The 23,178-nt window shown below is 37.8% G+C and overlaps 1 protein-coding gene across 3 annotated transcripts in view; it reads right to left on the bottom strand.

The window, feature by feature from the left end:
• arhgef25a (Rho guanine nucleotide exchange factor (GEF) 25a) overlaps positions 1 to 23,178 on the bottom strand; it is a 111,089-nt gene that overhangs the window by 72,420 nt on the left and 15,491 nt on the right. Inside the window, exon 1 of one of the 3 annotated variants that reach the window (XM_056239097.1) lies at positions 7,524 to 7,922. The exons of the other annotated variants lie outside the window; for them this stretch is intronic. Coding sequence (XP_056095072.1) covers positions 7,524 to 7,617 — 94 coding nt within the window. The 5' untranslated portion in view covers positions 7,618 to 7,922. Of the gene's footprint in view, positions 1 to 7,523; positions 7,923 to 23,178 lie in introns of those variants that run through there. 3 annotated transcript variants of the gene reach the window in all.

The following is a 23,178-nucleotide window of genomic DNA, read 5'->3' as shown; positions in this document are numbered from 1 at the left end:
AAGAGAAAACTTTGAAGTCAGAGATTAAGCTATGGTAATTGAGATTGAGAAATGTGAAACGTTATTGAGAACTAGAATAATTACCATTATGTAAGAACAAATAAGCAGAAGCAGTAGGCTACTGAATTAACAGTTGTTAAATGTAAAATGTGTTGAAAGGCATCTGATTAAACAAACAGCTTGAAAAGTTGACCATGAAAGAACTAGAAGCTGATGTTTTGCTTTCAAAAGATAAGTTTGTTATTGGCTGTAATGAAACAGTTTGCTTATCTAAAATCTGATGTGTGCAGTGCCTGAAACTGCCAGTGCGACAGAGACTCAATCTGAGTGGAAATTTGTAATGTCTAAATTCCCTGAGGTGGGCAAAAGACAAATATAAATAATATGTTTATTTGAAACCGTATGTAATTTCTGGCAAAGATGCCTTAAGCTGGGATAGAGTTAAAAGATGGTAGATAAAAGTTTGATGTATATGAGAGAGCAGTGTACCATCCAATAGAGTCTCAGAGTCTCTCTCATTCAATGAGTCAGCTAAAAGCTGGTATCTGTGATAATAAGTAAAGCACAGTGTTTCAGTTGAAGATCATAGACACAGAGATGTTTTAAAAATAAAACTGAATGACTTTAAAGAAGTATTTAAAATAATAATACAGATAGAGATGACATTTTGATTAGCTTATTTTAGGACCAGTAACTTCTTTGTCTCATTTAGTCTCCACCATTCAGGACCGATGGCTCCGGCTACAGATGAAGTACACTGAATGTACGGTTGTGATCTAAATTCACTGAGTATAATCCAAGTAGCTAGGTTGCTGCTTTTAAGATAGTTAATGGATTTAAGTGATTAAATACTGTTGTTATTGACCTGTCTCCCTGTGTGAACACTATTAGGCAATCGGAATGGCTCTGGTGACTCTTGAACGTGCCTTTCCTAAGCTCCAGAAAACAGCTGAGTTCTGTTGAAGAGAACTGATTGTGTGATGGGAAAGAGCGGTCACCAGTGTGTACAGTGGCTACTCAATGACGGGATGATCTTCCTGGCCAGGGGACAGCCTAACGCAGGGGGTCACGAACATTGGGCACCTCCGGATGGAGGTGTTATATGTGAGAAAGGTATGAGAGTTGAGCGCTGATTACTGGAGGCCACCGGGGTCAGCAGAGCATTGAGAGGTGAGATGCGCTGTGAGGAACAGTTATGGCAGTCTAACCCAGAAAATGTGAGTTCCTCCATACCACTCGCCAGAAGAAACCGCATTCATTGTATGGCTTGTTTTTTATTGTGACAAGCGTCTGCAAATATGCCAGGGGAAAACACCCTGATGGAGATTATAGATAAAGGGCTAACAGGAGTGGGCTTTCAAGAGCCAGCTGAGGCCATGAAGTGATTCCCATTAGTTGTTGTGGAGACAGTAGCAAAACTTTTTATGTACTGGTTTGCCTTATGGGCAAGGAAAATCATAGTGTTGATTTTGAACTAATAGGTCTATGACATAGTTTTAACTCTTGAAGGTCGTTAGACATGGTGGTGGCTAAAGATGAAGACAGCTTTTGATTTAAGGAAAGTCTGGATGACAAAGGTGAATGGTCAAAGGTTATTGTAATGAATACAAATTTTGTCTAAGTTACAGCCTTAGGAGGCTGGTGGAAAAATTATTTGTCTATAGTGAGAGAGACTGCCTGAGTAGGAGGAAGGGATGGTAACTGTGTCTGTCTTTCTGTTATCGGCCTGCCTGAGCAAGCTGAAGAAAAATAATGATAGGGAACCAAAACAACCCAGCTGACTTGTCTAAAAATCAAATGAATAATGAACAAGACATGCTTTGAAAGTGGTTAAGATACCATGTAAAATTAGGTAGAAGCTACAGGAAAATGGAAAGGTTAAAATCTTATTTAAAATTTAAATCTTTAAGCAATAATATAAAGAAAAGTGAACATTGAGAATGAGCAGTTAACATATGTGTGTCTAGTATGAGTGAGTGTGATGGTGACAGCACTTTATGTCTTGTATGTATTAGTTTGGGGCACTAATATTCCGCCTGAATGGTGTGTATATTGCGTCATTAACCTCTGGAATGAGTTTATCATTACAGATGGGTTAAGGCAAATGACAACTTTTAAAGAAGCTGATAATTGTGATGAAAAGACAATACAGAACATGGGACAAGCTTTAAGTTGATTGGCCATCAAGCTCTGTCTGGTAGTAATACTTTTGTCATACATAATGTAGATTTGAAGATCAGTTTAAGTAAATTGGAATTGTGTAGTTGTAGATCACCATCTGGTATGGGCTGAGATAAATGAAAATGTTGTAGATTTGAGGGAAACAACAAAGTGACATATTGGCTAAGTCAACATGAAATTATCAAGAGAGCCCCTCACATTTATGATTATTGTGAACAAAAGGGGGAGAAATGATTGACTGACATTGACCAAGTCTGCACAGCATGACCTGACCTGATAGAAACAATTGATGACTTTGGAAATGTTTGTAGATGACTGACTTGAGAGACCAAACAACAGGCCTGAAAAGCAAGATTCGCTGTGAGACTGTGGGCCGTTGCCTTTCAAATACTTCGATAAGAAGATGAGATTGTGGCTTTAAGTGAAGAATGTAATATTTTTGTTTCAGAGGCAGAGAAAGATGTCTGGAGGGAATTTGTCTGAAGGACAACGTTTGGGTTAGTGTTGATGGCAAACTTTATAAAAAAACACTATGTTAAATGTTATGTTAAATTGATGCTCGAGTTGTGTCGTGCATCAAGAGGGAGATGGTATAACAATTGCCAAATATGGTTAATTAAGTAGAACCACAGCATGTTTGAATTAAAAGTTAAAGGTAAAAGAACACGGAACGTCCGTGGGGCGAACGAGATGATCAACACAACTGATGGTTTAAGTTTAACAGAAGAATCTGTTTTTGTGATGATTTTGTTTGATTGAATCAAACTAGGTATTGATTTGATTGTAAATGTAGAAAATATATTGATTGTGTCCGTAAAGGAAATATTAGAGTTAATATTGAACAACTGCATTGGTTAGAAGAATGGATAAAATTATAAGACTTCTCTGGTTAGATTTTGTTAAATATGGCATTAAATAGAGCTTACTAAATTGAATTAGAAGTGAACAAAATATGGTTAGGAAAACCGAGGTGAAATATGGAGATGGGCGTAGATTAATGGAAAAGGCTTAATGATAGGAGTTAGGATTGTTATTCTAATAATTTTGTTATTCATGGGGGAATATGATTACAGTGACAGGTGAAACATGCTGTCTGTTCAATTGGTGAAAATGACAGTCTATCCCAAGGATGAACAAAATTATGTGACGATACAGGTAGCGGGAGCTACAGTAAGATATGTGTTAAATGTATGTTCTGTTTGTTTTTCTTCTATTTGTTTATTTTCTGAGAAAGATTAAGGGCAAAAGATTTAAAGAGGGTTAAAAGCAGCAGTCATCCGTGTTACGAGATGGCGTACAAAGATAGGGTTTGAAACTGAGTGATTTTTATTATACTTTTATCTGTTTGTTTCCTTACTATGTTAAAACTACCTTTTTCCTTACTGGTGTGACTGAGGGTCTGTTTACAGGAGCGCAGGAACAGTGATTTCTCGCTTAGCCCGGCACCGTAAACATGTTTACTTGCTTGCTAAAATATTACGGGGCCTTTCCCCCACAAAAACAGCCTTATGCTTCTTCATTCTAAACTTTTCTTCACAGGTTCAAGGAGAGTGATCATTTATGCAAAAATCAGAGATGAAGAGTATAAGTGTGATGATATGACTTAAAATTTGTTTTATTGTTTATTATTGTGATTATGGGTAATCAGAATGATAAAAAGTGAGGAGTTGTGGTGGCAATTTTAATGATATTCATTGATCTTTAGTAAAATATAGATGATTCAAAGAATGTCACATGTGTGTCTCCCACTTGTAGTGAGAGAGGATTCTGTTTATGTACCTGGGGAGGCAGAAGAGGGAGACACTCCAGAGAACAGACGAACAAGGACCTCTGACCTAGATGTCAGAAGGCCATTTGGTGCAGGGGAGCTTAGTGGGCCAACTAGTCTATGGAAAACTACTGGGAGGAAGGCTCTGGGGGGAAGAAGGCCTTGAAACTAAGATAAAAGCTAGTTCAGTCTGTCTGGGGGTGTGTCACTCTTCTGCACAGGGTAACAACTGTGTATTAGACTGCTCCTATTCTTGCAAGAATAAATACTTCTATTTTATATAATTTGACTCTGAGTGTCTCTTACGTAGTGATGTTTGTTTGAGATGAATTTTTGCCACAACAACCATTAATATTTTTAAATTGTAATAATATTTCACAATATTACTGAATTTTTGATCAAATAAATGCAGCCTTGGTGAACACGAGAGATTTATTTAAAAAGATCTATTTTTAAATCTTACTGACACCAGACATTTTAAACAGTAGTGCACCACTTGCAAATTTTTTTTTTTTTTTAATTTAGAAGATGCTATAACCTATATTTTTAAGTGAAATAGATATTAATTGGCTCTGACAAAAAATCATCTGGTACTACCATATGATACCATCAGAGTACCTATCACATTTTAAGGAGGAGTGGTAAAGTCAAATTACTACAAGTTGAGGAAGTTGGTTCCTGGAAGTGAAAGTTCTGGACTTTTCCATCCATTACACCTTCACAGACAGGAAAAACCTTTGGAAAACAACTGATATGTGAAGATGATTATCTCTGCACAATCTAGATTGTTTTTCCTATAAACATCAAAACAAAAAGGGTGTATCCAAGTGTTTGCATTGCACTCCTGGTATGAGACATGCCTGTGTGTTTCAGACACAGAGAGACATCTGTAGGGTCACGAAAGGGATGTGCGTGACACTGTGAACCAGGCCGATAGCTCTTGCGATCACGTCTGCCCCTTTAACCATGCAGAAAACAGCACGTCGACAGCCCTCCTGCTCCATGAGCATTCAGGTTGTGTACTTTATTCCCAGGGCTGAATAAACATTTAGCCCTCATCCGAGCGTGATTAAACGCTCTTACATAAACCAGTCATTTATACTCCCTTCTATTATAGAGAATAGAGCTTAGGTGTCAGAAAGAGGCATATAATCTTCAAGGCAGCAGAGTCAGACTTGGAAAGTGAAAGAGAGGGAGATGGTGGGAGGAAGTCACGTATAGGTTTAAGCGTGTCCATCTGCCTACAGCTTTCTCCTAATGTGATTTATATTTAAGGAGAAGAGCCTGATGCTAATGCCCAACATTAAAATTCTATTTGCTGACTTAGAGCAGCACTTGAAATCGACTACACGTAACCACAGGGTACCGTCACTTCGAGACGGTCATCATTGCTAGTGAAAGGAAGTGCACTGCCATTTTCCACTTAAGAGGTGTTTTATTTACTCTCCATGGATGCTTAAAGGTACACTCAGTAATTTTTGTTTGGTCAATACAGCGGTTTACTCGTATCATGCAAAAGTAATAATTTTCTACATTGTAGAAATGCACTATTCACAGTCAGTCATGATTAATTTATTCTCTGAGCAATATTAGTGGGCCTTCTGAGATCAAATTAATAATTTTAATCTGGTCATGTGATCTAAACATGATGGCCCACATGATGCCACACACTCTATGTAAAACTTATTAGGCTGGCACGGTTTGGCACAACTTTAGAACAGTGCTATATTTATATTTATGCATTTGGCTTTTATCCAAAGCGACTTACATTGTATTTCAAAGTACACATTTAAATTCTTATCAGTTCTGTTGTCAACAGCAGCATTTTTGCAGTGTAGCCACAGACATGTTTGTAGAGAGTGTCAACGCAATGGTCAATCAGAGGCATTTAATCCACTCAATAGTTTGTTCATTGATTATAAAGGGAACACTCTTTGCTCGGTTTTTATATTCAACTTTACTCGCTTTCTGTGTGTTTCTGTGTTTTTAAGCTGCCACACCATGGACACACACACACACCTGGAGCAGTGGGCAACCATTTGCTGTGGTGCCCAGGGAGCAATTGGGGGTTAGGTGCATTGCTCAAGGGCACCTCAGTTGGTTATTGAGGGTCGAAAAAAGTGCTGTTCATTCACTCCTACCTACATATGCCTGGCGGTACTGAGAATCGAATCCACAACCTTTGGGTTACAAGTCTGACTCTCTAACCATTAGGCCACGACTGCCCCCAAATGGCCCCCAAACATTAACAGAGAACCATACATTTTACTGGTATTGGTAACGATTACTGAAATGTTGGTATTGTAACAACACTATTTCAGAATGATGTAGGTTAACTTAGATGATCCTAAGTGAAGGTAGAAAGCACATACTCTGGCTCAGGGGAAGAATATCCATTACATAAGCACTGGAGATTAAACTAGAGGCATCTGAACTATGCCGAGCCCCGCAGCGTTGAAACAATGATAAAAGAGTACATGAAGAAAGCTTTAAGCAGTATATTTAACATAAATTATTCAATTTTAGACTCAAAACAGATGGAATATAGCAAGAAGCAATTGTGTAGATGTAATCGCAAGACATTTTGCTATGGAGCTCCCATTTAACATGCAGCCTTAAAGGAATAGTTTACCCAAAATGAAAAGTCTGTCATCTTTTAGCCTACTCATTTATGTCATTCCAAACCTGTATGAACAACTTTCTTCTGTGTAACACAAGAGAAGAGATTTTGAAGAATGTTCCAAAAACTTTTTTTGTCCATACAATGAAAGTCAATGGGATCCAAAACAACATTAAACCCCACTGACTTTCATTGTATAAACAAAAAAGAAAGGTTTGGAATGACATGAGGGTAAGTAAATGATGACAGAATTGTAATTTTATTGATAAACTACCACAATAGAAACCTCAATGACTGGCTGAAAATCCCGAGAGACAAACCAAAAAAGATAGGAAAGAGAGACCTGGGCTGTACTTAGTCAAAGTCTCAGAGTTAAATAGGGGATGGAATGTTTCTGTGCAGCTCCCAGAGTTTCTTCCACCCACGTGCTCCTCCACAAAAAAAAACCTGAACACATGGCACCTTGATCTACATGCAAACACGCTGCATCTAATGCATGAACATAAACATGCACACACGCCTTTCTTGCCGCTCGATAATCGCGTGTACGCCTTTGAGAGGGGGAGTGAGATGTAAAGTGTGAGGGGAAGCCGTAACCAGGAGAAGTGACAGACATCTGTTGCTCCGGCTGAGCGCGAGCAGAAGATAAAGAGGCACAGACGAATCCCCCCCGACACGCATGCAATGCAATACATTCACACTCAGAGAGTAGAGATAAGAAAAAGATGGGTGAGCATCTGCCAATGCAGATTTGGAAAGCGAGACCTGCTGGAAGAGGATAGTAGAGCAAATAAGAAAATCAGAACATCAGCGTGGAAGAAAAACTCCAGGAATAACACCAAAATTAGCATTCAACAAAGCACACATGACCAAGAAGTTGCAAACTCAAAGGGTAGTAGTAGTTTTCTTATCCTTCATCTCTTTGTAATCTGTGACAAAGTTAAAGTCACTGACCTCTGACCCGGGCATAACAGCAGCCGCATTTTGCCAGGACTTTCCGAAACAAGTGGTGGCAGGCGCAGCCCCGATGGTGGTGGCCCCCCTTCATGGTCTACCCCAGTCACAGACCACAAGATTAGCAGGCATGGGCATGGCACATCACACGCGTTCACGCCAGGGAAATCCCTGTAGTGGTAATTCCAAAGAGGTGTGGAGGAAAACCTCAAAACAAATCCCAAGAAGAGCAAAAGTCCAGCTAGTCTGCTAGGGAATCATATACTGTCCGAATATACAGTCTCAGCCTGTCACTGTACAAGCGAGAAGACGAGTCAACAGCAGGCAAAAGCACAACTCAGTCTCCCTGTTTTTCCTCCCTCCTGCTCTCACTGTCTGCTCAAATGACAGACTGTTAGACTGCCAGAGAGAGAGAGAGAGAGAGAGAAGAGGGGGCTGAGGGGGTGGAGTTAGCAGCTTGACTTGCTGGCTATTCCAGGATTCAGCTCCCACTCCCCCTTTTATCCCCTTCATCATGCGTTTACTCTTCTCATAATTTTCTCTCTGCTCTCCAGTCTTTTCAACCATCTGTCTAGGACTCTTTTTTTTTAGCACATAACCATTTTAGAAGATCTCAGATGGCTGGTCCAAATTCGAGTCCCTCATGAGTCAGATCCAAGATAAACAAGTTGGAAAATACAAATCTGCTTGTGAGCTTAATTGCATGTGGTAATTATTTCAGATGTACCAGGCTAAAAGGGTATCTCAGACCTGCTGGGACGCGGTATGGGTGTGTTGTGTTTACTGTACACAAGGTTTACAGAATACAAGGGAAGAAGGTAGCTGTCTTTTGATTAGTTAAAGTTACAGGCCTGGGAAGACACACAATGAATCCAGAATATCACATTTCAATGGGTAATGTTTACACATTTTGATCAGTGATCACATGTGTCTGTGTTCATAATTCACAGCGGCTGGAGGCAAGGGTGTGTTTGTGTGCTTGTCACCTCTGATTGGATGGTCTGTTGCAGCGCTGGTGATTTACAATGATATTTCAAAACAACCAAAATGGGAATGTTATTGAGGTAAAGCTGACATAAGGGCTTTTCCCTCCAGATATAACCAGCAGTAAAGGCCAGTTTAAACCCCAGGTTAATCAATGTCTTACATTTTTTTGTTACATTTTATATTATAAATTAGTAGTACCGATAATAAATAGCTATGATAATTAGGACTTTTAGAATATTACGATTTTTTTAGTAATACACAACCAATCGTAAACTGCCTCAGTGCCTCAAACTTTCACACGCTGTTAGATCTTAGCGTCTAAAAAAATGTACAATCTAAATTGATGAATGACATATATGTTAAGTGAAGACACACAATTTTTTTGCTGTGTGTTTTAGAAGACTTCAGAAAACCAGAGAGAATGTGCAAGGTGACATTTCCACAGATGGACAAGCAGTTATTAAAGGAATAGTTCACCCAAAAATGAAAATTATCTCATAACTTACTCACCCTTAAGCCATCCTAGGTGTATATGACTTTTTTCTTTCAGCTGAACTCAATCGGAGTTATATTAAATAATGTTCTGGCTCTTCCCAGCTTTGTAATTGCATTGAATAGTGCCCAAATTTTTGAAGCTCCAAAAATCACACCCGTCCAAAATATAAGTAATCTATATGACACCAGTGGGTTAATACATGCCTTCTGAAGTGAAGTGATGGGTTTTCGTAAGAAAAACATCCATATTTAAAACTTTATAAACTATAATCACTGGCTTCCAGCAATGGCCGTACGTGCAATCATGAGAGAGTTGAGTTCTTGAGGAAGGGTGACCTCTGACCAACCTATGACATAGGACGTAGTTCTTTTCTCTTATATCAAAAACCTCTGTCATTTTATTTTAAAACTTCCCATTTTAGACTTCTAATTCGTGACCGACTTTTTTTGTTCTGTTCTATCCTCTGTGCTTCCGCTTCAATTCTCACCTAAGCTTATGCTACGCCAACGTCATACGTCATAGATCGCGTCAGAGGTCACCCTTCTGCCAGAACTGATTGTGTTCGGCTAAAAGAAGAAAGTCATATAAACCAATGGCTTGAGGGTGAGTAAATTATTGATGCTGTACTACTTGTCTAATCAATAGCTATGTTTCCATCCAAGTTGCAAATTTATGTTAAAAGGAAAAGAAAAAAATAACCACAACAAATCAGAATAATTGAAAGTGCAACTGCCGGAAAAAAAAAATATATAAAACACCAATGCTAATAAATCTTCAAAAATGGATAAAACCTGGTTACCATTGATCATATGTTCATGTATAAAATAAAAACCATTTATATGCATGGTTTGCATATGTGCCATGTAAAATCTCTGAACCTGACTACCCAGGATTAATTACTAAAACAAAATGAAAGTAAGAATGACGTAAAATATGGAACAAGATAGCCCAGGGTTAAGAATGACCCTGGGACAAAGGGATAGTCTGTTAAAGGTACAATATGTAAGGTTTTTCACCACCAGGGGTCGCTAACCTCTTACAACAGGGATTCCCAAAGTGTGGTGCGCGCACCCCCAGGGGTACGCGAGCTGTCACCAGGGGGTGCGCGAGAGGAAAAATGCAATGGCGGTCTGTTTTTTTAAATGGGATTTTTTCCATACAATAAAAAAAAAAAACATGAACTGTAAACATTTCCTTTGTAATCGCTTATATTTTAAATTAAAAAAAACTATTAGTTGTTAGTTTTTAATAGAAACGTATAAGACAGCTGCTGTCTTCTTCTAAACACTGCTCTGCACACGTTATCAACTTCTAAATTCAAATGTGCTTTCGCGCGTTGGCTGGCGCTTAGCCAGTGCTGTCATAGCCTATATCACAACTATTGAGTGTTTTCAACCACATAATGTTTATTTTAAGTTTCAGACATTTAAATATACATAAGTACTAGCAAAACAATGATTTTGATTTTGCTGATATCTAAGGATAAGGCAATAATAATAATTTTTATTGTAAGATGACACGTTTTATTCATATCAGATACACATTGTGTAGAACGTAGCTTCACATTTTTGCTACCCTATTCTTCTCCCAGTTCACCAGCCTCTTACGTTCATGTATTTCGTGAGAAGGGGAGAAACTGACGTGTTGTAAATCCAACAGATCCGATTCTTCTCTGAACTGTGGCACAAACTAACATGACGCCCACCATCGCGCATACAGCTCAACTAACGCAATCGTTATGAAGGCATTTAAACAACACAACGCGTCCACTTACAGATATTTGACAATCGGAATATCAGTGTTTCATGCTATAGCTAATACATTTGTGAATATTTTTGATAAAAAAGGAAAAATGACATAAAAGCAGATCCTCATTCATTCAGCGCTGTGTTGTGGTTGCGCTGTGTCCCGTGACAAGCAATGACGCGTCACCATGGAAACATTAAAGTGACAAATTCTAAATAACGGTTGCATTGGTGTGAAAGGGTTAAAAGTGGAAGCTTGTGCGTAGCTTTGTTGCATTATATTGAAACTTTGTTGATGTTGTTATTGTCATGTGTATTCTGGTTATTTGAGCATGATAAAACATGAGTCTTTATATGACAATAAAACAAAGCTTTGTTGCGTTTTTTATTTTATTTCTTTAAGTGGGGATTGGGGGTGCGCCAACCCGGTTGGGACATAGAAGGGGGTGCGCAAGGAAAAAAGTTTGGGAACCGCTGTCTTACAACAAAGGCGTATTTTGATGACGCAAAGCATTAAGCGGAATTATGGATCTTGTCGTCAAGCTGATGGATCTTTTATGGATGAGTAAATACATTGATGTTTTTAACATAACATGATTGGTATGAAGCAAGGCGCGATTGCTAATGAGAGACGTATACCAGCGCCACACGCGAGTCCCGCGGATATAAAGGAATAAGGACATTTCATTCTACCGAACTACACGCAAGTGCTGAATTACTTACACAGGTCAGTTTATTAGACGAATTAAACTTGAGGTAACGTTAACGCAGCTCTGTTTCATTTTCTCTATCAGTTACACTATCACACTAAACGGCATTTGAGTGTGTTGAATGTTGTTTTGAGTGTGTTGAATGTTGTTAGTTAGGTTGTTTGTTGGCTGTATGAGACTAGCAGTGAGCTAGATCAACATTAGAATAACATACAGATCATATTCTAACATTCCATCATGTTGAACTAAATAACATTGATTAGTTTTATGTACATTTGCTTACCTGTCTAATAAAGTCCTCGCGTCTCTGTCAAGTCGAAGTTAGTCGCGGACGTGGCGCTCTCGGCATCTCGAAAGATGTTGATCTTCGTTTTAGTCCTCTTTTTGTCTCAAAGTCTGCTTGCCATGGTCCATAATGTTTGAACAAAACAACAACAGCGTTGGCGTCCTGCTAAGCATAACCCAGTTGTCCACGTCTGTCGCCATGGTTACTATGGCAGTACGAGCGGAAACCGAGGGTAACGCGGATATGACGCCATTGACTGGCGACTCCTCACCCCTGCTGACACATCCCATTTCCTTGGTTAAAATCGCAATTTTCTCACGATTTACAAATAGTTGGAAACATTTGGGATATTGTAAGTAATCAACTAAACAAAATATATAACATTGGCCTAGTGCTTTTGGGATATTTTACTGCAAAAATCCTACATATTGTACCTTTAAGCAGAAGAAAGAATTGCAAGAATTGTGTAAGTGATGACAATTTGTATTTTTCGGTAAATTATCCCTTTAACAGTTTCAAGTGTGAAAAACCCTATAAAGAGACAAGGCTCATAAGAAAAGTGTATGTCGGAATGTGATGCTAATGGTAAAGAAGAGCAGGAAATGGAGTGCAGGCTTCTTCTCAAGTACATGAGCAGCTGGGGATTGTGCTGAGTTTGTGTGTGTTGATGGAATTAGTCTCTCTCTAGAGCCCAATTACCCGGTGTCTATTGCGGAAAAGCAGAGAGGCTCCATATAAGTACGATACAGCCAATGAGAGTGGAGAATTCACTGAAGTAGCCAACAAACCATTCCCCATCCAGCCCTGTTTAAAAGACAAAAAACATCAGGACTGAGACTGCCACATGCTGAATATATGCAATGTATGAAAGTAAAACAACCTACCTTGTATGTAAAATAATGATGAATTGAATCTGTCTTAACGGTACCTCTAAATGTAAAAAAAATATTGTATCAAAATTGTATAAATCATTTTCATGCAATTTAACAGTTCAGTTTCAGTCAGATTAGAGCAATAATTTATCTTTTTAAGAAACTTTAGTCTGACTGAAATTGTACCAGTTTTAGATAATGTAATGGCTTCGTTCAGCATTATATATGTCAATCAGACTACAATTGGCCTCAACATTGTGCGCTTTCTCTGCAAGAGAGATGGCATGATATTTTTAATCCTTCAAATATTTCTTTACGCATTGTGTCATACTTGGCCAGAGAGATGGAAAATGTAGCTTGACTATGCAAAAACCTGCTGTGGCTCCATTATAACCATGCATGTAAACATACTCCTATTCGGCCTATCACTGTCACTCTTGTCACCTCAAATCGGCAACTCTCATTGAAAACAAATGACGTTACTTTGTTGCTGCAAATTGCCGTCATCCCCTTAACACCTCCACCAGGTTGCAGTGTTGTAAACAGCAACCCATCATGCTGCTGTGTCTGCCTGTGACGTGAATGGCAGAGGATTTTACTCACAAGAACAAAGGAAAACTGCTTTCTCTCTTCGAATCTATTTTGATTTGGTTAAAAGGAAGACAAATTAAATTGAAACTGAAAAAGCTATTTTAAAGCACACCGTCAGATTCAAAGACTAACGCTGCACGTCAAACAAGCAGTGCTGTCCTTATTGTGTTCCTTCTCATTTCAAGTGTACACTGCTTACTACGGTGAAAGAAAGGGAGTTGCATGGCTATGACAACAATTAGCTCTTATGGTGATGTTTGCATATGATCACAAGTCAAGTTTTCTCTCTTCCTCTCTCTAATCTCACCATCCTCTTTCACTAACCAGTTTGCTTTTTTTCTCTTTGCGAAACTTGATTGAAATGAACCATGCCAGGAGTGCAAATTTTGATAAGTTGTTCTGAGCGCTTGTTGTGTTTGCTTTTCCAGTTAAGGTACAGTGTGTTGTTTCTTTAAAGACAAGCAAGCAAATAATTTCATTTCAGAGCCAGACACCTCCCTCAAAACCAACATACTGTACAGTATCTGCCTAAACTGGTTGAGGGAAGAATGTTACATGAACGTCCATGTAATCTTATGATAAATAAGAAGCCTCACATGTGTGCTGTACAGAGTGCATTAACATTTCTGATCAGTAGAGGGAGTGTTTAGTGCCTGAGCATTGGGCAAGTATTTACCCCTCTCATGAATCTCTTCACTGATTTGCTGACACTCAAACTTCTGGGAAATACTAAGGTAATGTGCCTAGTATTTTATTGTAAAAGGTACATGTATTGTCCCATTAAATATTATATAATTTCTGTCTAAAAATATAAAATAATGTAATTTCCAGTTAACCAATAGCCAATTTTTTACTGTAGTAGCTTTATAATATTTTTCTGTTAAAATTGCAATGATGTTCAAAAACAGAATGGCAGTTTTCTATGATGAAAAAGTCAGCCTACTATACAATTTTCAGAAATAAATAATATCTTGCATTTAAATATTATAATCCATCTGCATAGACACATTTTAGAATTCCATGACAACAGGGCAACATAACTAAAGAGTGATATGAGGTGAATAGTGTATTTAAACCCATACCTCTCATCTCGGTCTCTTACCATTACTCTTCCTCTCCCTCTGTTCTTCCCTCACCCTTTCCTGTTTATTTACTCATTCTCCACACTTCATTGCCTCCATTTATGAGTCTACCCAGGCACGTACATATTCAAGTTATTCAACACATGTAAACTCATCTACACTCACCCTCATACATACTGTATGCACTATAGCTTCGTTAAAATATTGCGATATTGAGGCTGCATAACTCGGCTGCCACGTCATTAAGCACTGCTGAAGGCCATCTCAAATTGAAGGATCTTTAGAAGGTAGCCTAGCCTTTGTTTCTTTTGAAGGATGCATCAAGTGAATCCTTCATGTCCTTCAATCACCCACAATCCTTTGCACACATTACAATTCACAAAAAAGAACTGAAGGAAAACGAGTGAGCGCTGAGCTTGTCTGAGTTCATTGTGAAATATAAGAAATGTAAGAAATGTAAATTAATCACTAAACTGCAAAAAATGCAAGTCACTGAGAGACTACAGACGGTTGTTATTCACTGTATTCCATTAATAGAAAGCTAGTTAATATAAAGATTTTTAATACAAAGGTTTTTTCCAAAATTAAGTTGTAATAGTATTTATGCCGTGACCATGGGGGCAGGAACATGCGTGACGTACCCATGCGCACTTAGACTGTCTCATTCTAGTGTTTAACGCTGAGGAGGACACTAGCCTACAACCCTCAGTAAGACTGGACTAGGAAAGACGCAGCCTTATAGGATGCAGCCTTCCATTTGAGAAGCACCCTATATGATGGAGTCACTGAATCATTCATTCAACAGATTTGTTCAAAAACGCTGATTCATCCAGTAATGAAACAAATGAAGTCTTTATGAATGAGTCAACAAGTGAAGTCTTTATGAATGAGTCATTGAATCATTCATTCAAATCGATAAAAAAATTTATTCAAATTAATTAAATAACATGTTATTTTGTTTAGTTGTCTATTCAGAATCGTGGGAGAATCATGATCTCTATTTTAAACAAACAAACAAAAATCACGATTCTCAATTTATCCAGATTTGTGTATGCACACATGAAGATATATAGCCTAGCATGCAAAACTGCAAATATTTTCAAACTCATTTTCCCATCATTCATTAATATATCATATAATAAATATTTTAAAGAAGATATATCAATGTCAACTCATGTTTGCGCACAGAAGTCCATAGACATAAAAACTGGATGGACAAATAGTTGACTATTTGGACTAGTTGACTAGTTGACTAGTAGACTAGTTGACTAGTAGACTAGTTGACTATCAGAGCCAAAATGTTGGCTCTGTTTTCCCACTCCCCTCTGACTTGTTTTTGCACATACTAATGATGATGAGGGATTCTGGCATTGCTTACTGCATGCTAATCACACAAACAACGATTCAAGCTTTAACTAACAACTTTGACAGTGACAGGAACAATGAAAATACTAGAAGTAGTGGGTTCAAGCTCAGAAAGCTTAAATATGTCCCAAGTTCATTTACTTGATGTGTGTAGATGAAAATGAGGTAAACTTACTTAATCTACTCTAAAAAATATATTCACTACCCCTCTCTCCGCTTCTCCAACCCATTCTAAATCATACTATGCAATGCCTTGACCATACTGTGTTTTTATTGGATTGTTTAAACCTCTCCAATTCTCATTCTTCCTCTTTCTCTTTCTAAAAGAAGGAGCTCCAATTAAGGCCTGCATGAATAGGCAGCAGTTTGTGAGAACAGAGACAGTTGGCAGAAAGCCGGCTGGCTGCAGTGAGCTGGTGTTGTATGCTCTGCACTTTGTTTGCTGGTCTGTCTCCTAACCCAGGCCAAGAGATTGGCCAGGACTCTCACAAAAATATATACAAAAATGTGCACACACACTCACATATTCAGACACAAGCGATGTGCACCATTTAGAACTGAATCAAGAAATTCTGTTCGTTTGAACTTTCTATCAAAGAATTGCAATGTATTTTGCCAAAATGTATTTTCGATGCTTCAAAAAATTCTAACTAATCCACTGATGTCACATGGACTACTTTGATGATGTCTTTATTTCATTTCTGGACAAGGACAGTATACCGTGTATACATTTTCAATGGAGGGACAGAAAACTCTCGGACTAAATCTAAAATATCTTAAACTGTGTTCCGAAGATGAACGGAGGTCTTACGGGCTTGGAACGACATGAGGGTGAGTCATTAAATGACATAATTTTCATTTTTGGGTGAACTAACCCTTTAAGTTCATCAAGCGACGAGAATACTTTTTGTGCGCAAAAAAAAAACAAAAATAACCACTTTATTCAACTATTCATTTCCTTCTCTGTTGGCCTCGAGATTTCACGTAGTGAAACTACGCAAAGCTTCTAGGTTGTACGTCACACGCATCACACAGATGGCCAGCGTCGGCCAATAGTTGCGCACAAAAAGTATTCTCGTCGCTTGATAAAATTACGGTTGAGCCACTGTAGTTTCTCGGACTATTTTACAGATGTCGTTCATAACTTTTGGGCCGGCCAGTTTTAATCCCTTAAGAAGCCTATGGAGGAGTGATCCAGCTCTCAGATTTAATAAAAAATATCTTAATTTGTTTTCCTGAAGATGAACGAAAGTCTTACGGGGTTGGAACAACATGAGGGTGAGTAATTACTGACAGAATTTTCATTTTGGGGTGAACTAACCCTTTAAAGCAATAAGCCCCTTGAAGCCATGTTTTACAGTTAATTTAGAACAGCTAAGGGGCGTTGTTAATATAGGCACAACGCGGAGTGGAGTGCCTAAAACCCCCTTAGCTGTTCTAAATTCACTTTAAAATACGGCTTTGAGGGGTTTATTGCTTTTATAAAACGGTAACTCCATAAAAATATTAATTTTAATATTGATTTTATTCATAAAATAAACAGCAACAAAAAATATAACGTTATAACACATTATTCATCCGCCAAGCAATGTAGTTCCAAAGCAACACACGCAGCAACAAAGAATCACAAACGGCAGTTGCGCAGTATTTAGTGCGGTTACAGGTGTATGTTTGTTGAGTAATTTACAATGGCTTCAAACGCGGCTCAACCAATCAGAATCAAGGACCGGAACTATCCGTTTTATAAATATACATTTAAATACATTAAATACATGTAATTCATAGACATCCATTGATATTGCAGGCATGGCATGAATTCACATCTGCATGAAAAAGCTGATGGGAAACTTATCAAGCAATGCCTCCCACAATCCCTCTCGCCAGAACGCCAATTCCTTGCATACTGTATTTAAACAGATTCAGCATCCTCAGATCCTATAAATCCACTCGCTAAGATGTCCAAAAGAGGATTTTCAGGATTTTTAAAGATTAGTGTTGAGATATTTAAACATACAGGTTTATCTAACACAATCCTTCTAACCATATACATGCAATAAAGTTCATTCAACCACAAATTAAGGCAGAGATTATGTAAAGCGTATCTGTTTTAAATTACACTATATACAGAGACCAAACTTCTGCTTCCATTTCCATATAAAGTCAGCATGCATTTCCTCTGTCCTTAATCTCATCCTGAGATTTTTGTTCATAAAACATCACAGTGTGGAAATGCCATCTGTGGACCAGTTTTGTTCCCTGATACATAAAGAAGCAGATCATTACATCTGATCTCCGCAGATGCAGACTGCTGTCCCTGTCTGCATGATTGTGTTCTCTGAACACTGTAGCCAAAAAGACAATGTCAGGCTACCCTTTTCTCATCTTCAGATCAAAGACTACCTCACCAGAGCGCTGTTCATCATGAGGACTTGGCTAAGGCATTTGGAGGAAAGTGTAGCAACCTCTGCTCTGATTAATGACCAACAAGTCAACAGTTAGCACCAAAGAGCACAAACAAAACAGACCAACATCCATCACATGACCCATCCAATTCCCAAGCTCTAGCCTAAACCACAGATCTTATAACAACGGGACGCATCTCACCCAACAGTCACCATATATCAACATCCAGTGGATAAACACAACACCGAGAAATATACAAACAGCCCTACAGCTTTACGACATGGCTGACACAGGCTCAAACTGTTCTAGGAGCTGATTGAGAGGATGATGTCTGATGGTTGTTGGGTGTGAAGGTTTGGCTTCCGGCCTAGAGCCCCAGTGCAGAGGCCAGCAGTTTATCAATGTGTCACCCGCTCTGGAGCATTAACTCGAGAGGATGTCTGTGCTCCTTAACAACTCTGGTTTATTTTCATATGCTTTGACCTCATTTAGATTTAGACTTACATCTATTCTTTCTATAGTGACATCTTTTTTGTTTCTCTTTTATTTTGTGGTCATGATGTGCGCAGGTTAGACCCACATATTTTCACCATTGCACTGAATTGATAATGCAATTTAAATCCAATTGTATTCCTGAATCTGAACAGATGTATAGCAAAAGGATGCAGCATTACAACTCAAATGTAAATGTAAGGAAGTAAAACTGAAAATCAAAGAAATTGATGTAAATCATTTTTAACTAGAAAAGCTCAGTTTGTCAAGACAAAGACTGACTGTTGGCTTGACGAAGCTTGGATTAAAGGTTTAAGAAAACATTTAAAATTCATAGGGAAAGAATTTTCATAGAGAAGAACGATAAAACAATAGATCAGAACAACAGTCTACCAACCACAAGCTTTTGAATGGTAGTGTAAAAGCTTGTGGTTGGTAAGACTTTTAAATGTTTTTGAAAAAATCTCTTATGCTCACCATGGCTGCATTTACTTGATTAAAGATACAGTAAACACAGTACTATTGTGAAACATTACTACAATTTAATTTCAATTTAAATACATGAAAAAATTATCAATTTCATGCGACTTGCTGAATAAAAGTATTAATTTCTTTCAGAAAAGAACAAACTGACACCAAGCTTTTGAAAAGTAGCATTTAACCTAGATAGACAGAATAACAGAATGACGAAAGAATTATGGACAGAACGAAAGAATCATAGATATACAAACGATAGAATGACAGCAGATAGAACGTTATAATACAGAATGATAGAATGAGAGATAAAACAAAAATAATAATAATAATAATAATAACAGACGAAACGATAGACAAATATAACTTTTTTCGACCTGTGTGGAAGAACATCATTTCCCAGAAAGCACAACCTCTGATGAATTGCATTTCAGTACATTTCTAATCCGGTCATTTCCATTGAACTCTTTGTAGGGTGTGGCCAATTCTTTACAAATTTTACCTCATGAATTAAAAGGAAGCCAATTCTTCAATTCTGGAAGTTAGGTTGGATAACACAACACATAGTAGTAATAACTGTCAACGTTTATTTTCTAATATAGTCTTGACATGCATTAAAACATATGCAATAAAACATAGACGTAAACACACACACACACACACACTGGGAAAACCTGAGGCAACCAGCACCAATTTTCCCTAGTGTGGCATGTGCAGCTCCAAATCTGTGGTAACAGAGGACCTTTTAAGGTCGGGACTCGCTTACCCTATGCGTCTCTCGGGAATTCTGACTCCACATTCCCTCAGCTGTGTGTTTTGTTTTTTATCCTAAGGAATATGTGGAAAGGAAGTCTTTATAATGTGCCAACTTATGAATGGATGAACATTTCTTGCAGAACAAACCATATATAGAGTTTTTTTTAGATACACTGCCACATAATGTTTTATGTCAAATATCAGCACCCCAGAAAAATCTTTGTTTGCATAGCAGGCATCTTCTACTGTAGTGAAGATTGCATGATTATTCTGACTGTAGGGGAACAATACATTAGAGAGCAACACATGACAGCTTTGCTGTAACTCAATAATGAATGAAGAATTATGAATAAAATAATTATGATGACCAAAAACTACTGCACTAGACTGAGCCTTGCACGCACATGAACCACTACATATTTATGTTCAAAATGAATAATACAAAGATTCTAAACAACAAATATTTCCCAGTGCCCTGAAATATTAAAAAAATGAAATATTTCACCACATAAAACATTTAAAGCAAATATATCTCAGTCAGCACAAGGATCTAATTATGTCACTCACACTATCTGCAGTCATATTCCTATGAACTATGTATCAGCCATTCACCTTTGAAATGGCAGCACTTGCTGCTTCCTGTTGTTTCTAAGCATTCAACCAGACGAAAGATAGGAGATGAAGGGCATACGTGTTGTTTCGAACGTTTGTATACCCTCAGCCAACCCTGTTACGAAAGAGCTACATGACGTGCTTTAAGGTTTGTCTGACTAAAATAATTACTCCTTGGGTGGACAGTGAAGCTTGGGGATTTGGGGAAGACATGAGGGCTTCTATCCAAGGAAATGTCCTGAATGGACTGTCGGACATGAGCTTTGAGTAAGGAAGAGAAGAAAAAAAAATGACGTTAAAAAAGGGTGAATGTGTGCAAGCTACACATCTGCATGTGATTTAGTGAATGTTGGCACTGTCTCGTGATTCCACTGAAGCCACTAAACGGCATCTTGTTTCTAATCTTTAACAGATGGGTGATCTCTTGTGCCTCTAGCTCCTCTAGTAATGCAGCGGCCTCTTTAGATATAGACAAAGCAAAATTCCACTCTGAGCCCTTCAGATCTTATTGATGGGGAACTGAAAAGTATTAACTTGAAAAGACATGTCTTGCAAAATGGCTAAAGCTTATTGGGCTAAAAAGGCAGCTATTGAAGCAAAAGTTAAAAACTGTGTCATCATTGTTAACTCACCTTCATTGTGTTGTTCCAAATCTATATTTTTTCACAAAAGGAGAACATCTGAATAATGTTCACGATGCAATTTTCCAAGGAATTTCAATAAATAGGTATTAAAGATTTCTAGCTTTCGATTGGATGCAATGGCAATATCTTAAAAGTGTTTCTCATGTGCTACAATCTGAAACCATTCAAAAGTTTTGTGTGAGAAACGGCTCAAATTTTAAGTTGTCATTGACTGAAAATATTGAATCTCTCATTGGTCCATTCATGAGAGAAGCATGGATGTCTAATTTGTGAACAAATCATTCTTTTGTCAAATCATTCCGTGGTGAACTGCTCACTGGAGGGCAAGACTGTCAGTGAATAGTGTGTATTTCTCACAAAAAGCTTCAGAAGACTTGGACTTCAGGAATCATGGACTGTTTTTGGTGCTTATGACATTGAGTTTATGGTGCTTTCGCATTCTTTATTGAAGCTTGAACGCTTTAGTCCTCGTTTATTGTAACTGCAATTGCTACAGTATCTTCAGAGCTTCTCTTGTGCTCCATAAAAGAGAGTCGTACAGTTTTATGATGGTCAGTAAATGAAACTCATTTTATAACAAATAATTTTTGACTGAACTATCCTTTTGTGGAGTAATTATTTGGATCATCGCTTGGGCATGAAAACCCCAAATTCACAACATAAAAGTAAACAAAATAAGTAAACTTATATAAGGAAGCAACCCTGATTAAATGGACAATGCCGCTTGTGCTTGGTATGGCTTAAACTAATATTTAGAAGCAACAGCTTTGACACTGCAATTCATCTAAGGAGACTCATTTGCGACAAACACCCTAGGCTCCTTGCTTTCCTATACACCACATCTTGAACAGATAGGGATTATTTGGCTACATGACACATACCTCCCCGTCCCATTACAAAGCTCTTTCTGTTCTGAAGGACTCAATTTAATCCATTTAACTCTAAATAATCATAGCTGCAACATGTATTGCTTTTTTCCAGACATTGGGCAAAGAGTGGGTCTCCCATCTGGAAACTGTTCAGGGCAGCTTTTCATCCAGTTTTCGTCATGGAAGATTAGCAGAGATCGTTTCCCCAATACAACTTGATTAAATAAGTTTGATTATCAGTTCAGGCAGTACAGTTCCAGGGTGTGGTTCATTAACCACCTGTTTAGACCTGAGACAAAGCCGATCTGATAAGAGCTCTGTTACCTCCACTTATCTGCATCCAACAGCGTCACTAACAACCAAAACTCAGCATTAGCCATATTTATCCTTCAGGCTTTCATTGTTGGACTGCGGTTAAAATAATAACCTAAACAAAAGTGGCATTTTTTTCTCTTTTGTAATTGCATCCAGCCATCAACAAAAATTAAACTGAAGTTGTGATTCGGCAGAATTGATGTCCACTAACCTGACGTGAACAAGAAAAGACGTGAACAAGAACAAGAGAAATGAATAATGACTGAGTAACTTACATTTTAGATATAAACAGATTGGTTGAGTGAATGATTCATTGACTCACTGATTGTTTCGGTCCTAAACAAATCAATTTATTTAAACGAATCGTTTGATTTAATAATTCAGTAGGTCACTTATACATAGTCACTGGTCACCACTTACTGGCGTAACCTGGAATTTTGGTGTTTCAGTTTGGTTAAAACATACATTGTTGAAGTACTGTGTGAAATATGAAATGTATGGTTTATTTACGCAAAGGTAAAGCATTTCTTAAAACTGTTTGCTGATGTAAAGTTGGAGGAGAATTTATTATTTATTTGTTTGCTTGTTTGTTTTTTAAACATTTTCTTGGTATGCAGCAATTTATATTGTTTTAAATGATTAAACATAATTTCAAATAATACATTTTATTCTAATTGTTTTTCCATTTTTTACTTCTATTCTCTGATTACAATTTTTATACACCTTTATGTTTTTATAAGACTTGTGCATAGCACACATTTTTGCAAGCTGTGAAGTTTTAAGAAACATCTAAATGTTACTTGTGTATTATGTGTGTTTTTAGATGCTGCAACTCCATAATGAACATTTTACTGGTCCCAGACTGGAGGAGCGAGGAAACATCAATTGGAGAAGCACCCAATGAGTGTTTTTAAACAGGCTGCTTATAAATGCCCCGTCTTCCATTAGTCAGAAAA

Source organism: Rhinichthys klamathensis, unplaced genomic scaffold, assembly GCF_029890125.1.
Source record: "Rhinichthys klamathensis goyatoka isolate OS25496 unplaced genomic scaffold, OSU_Roscu_1.1 h1tg000020l_1, whole genome shotgun sequence".
In the NCBI taxonomy this organism is placed as follows: domain Eukaryota; kingdom Metazoa; phylum Chordata; class Actinopteri; order Cypriniformes; family Leuciscidae; genus Rhinichthys; species Rhinichthys klamathensis.
This window is presented reverse-complemented; position numbering and strand designations above follow the sequence as displayed.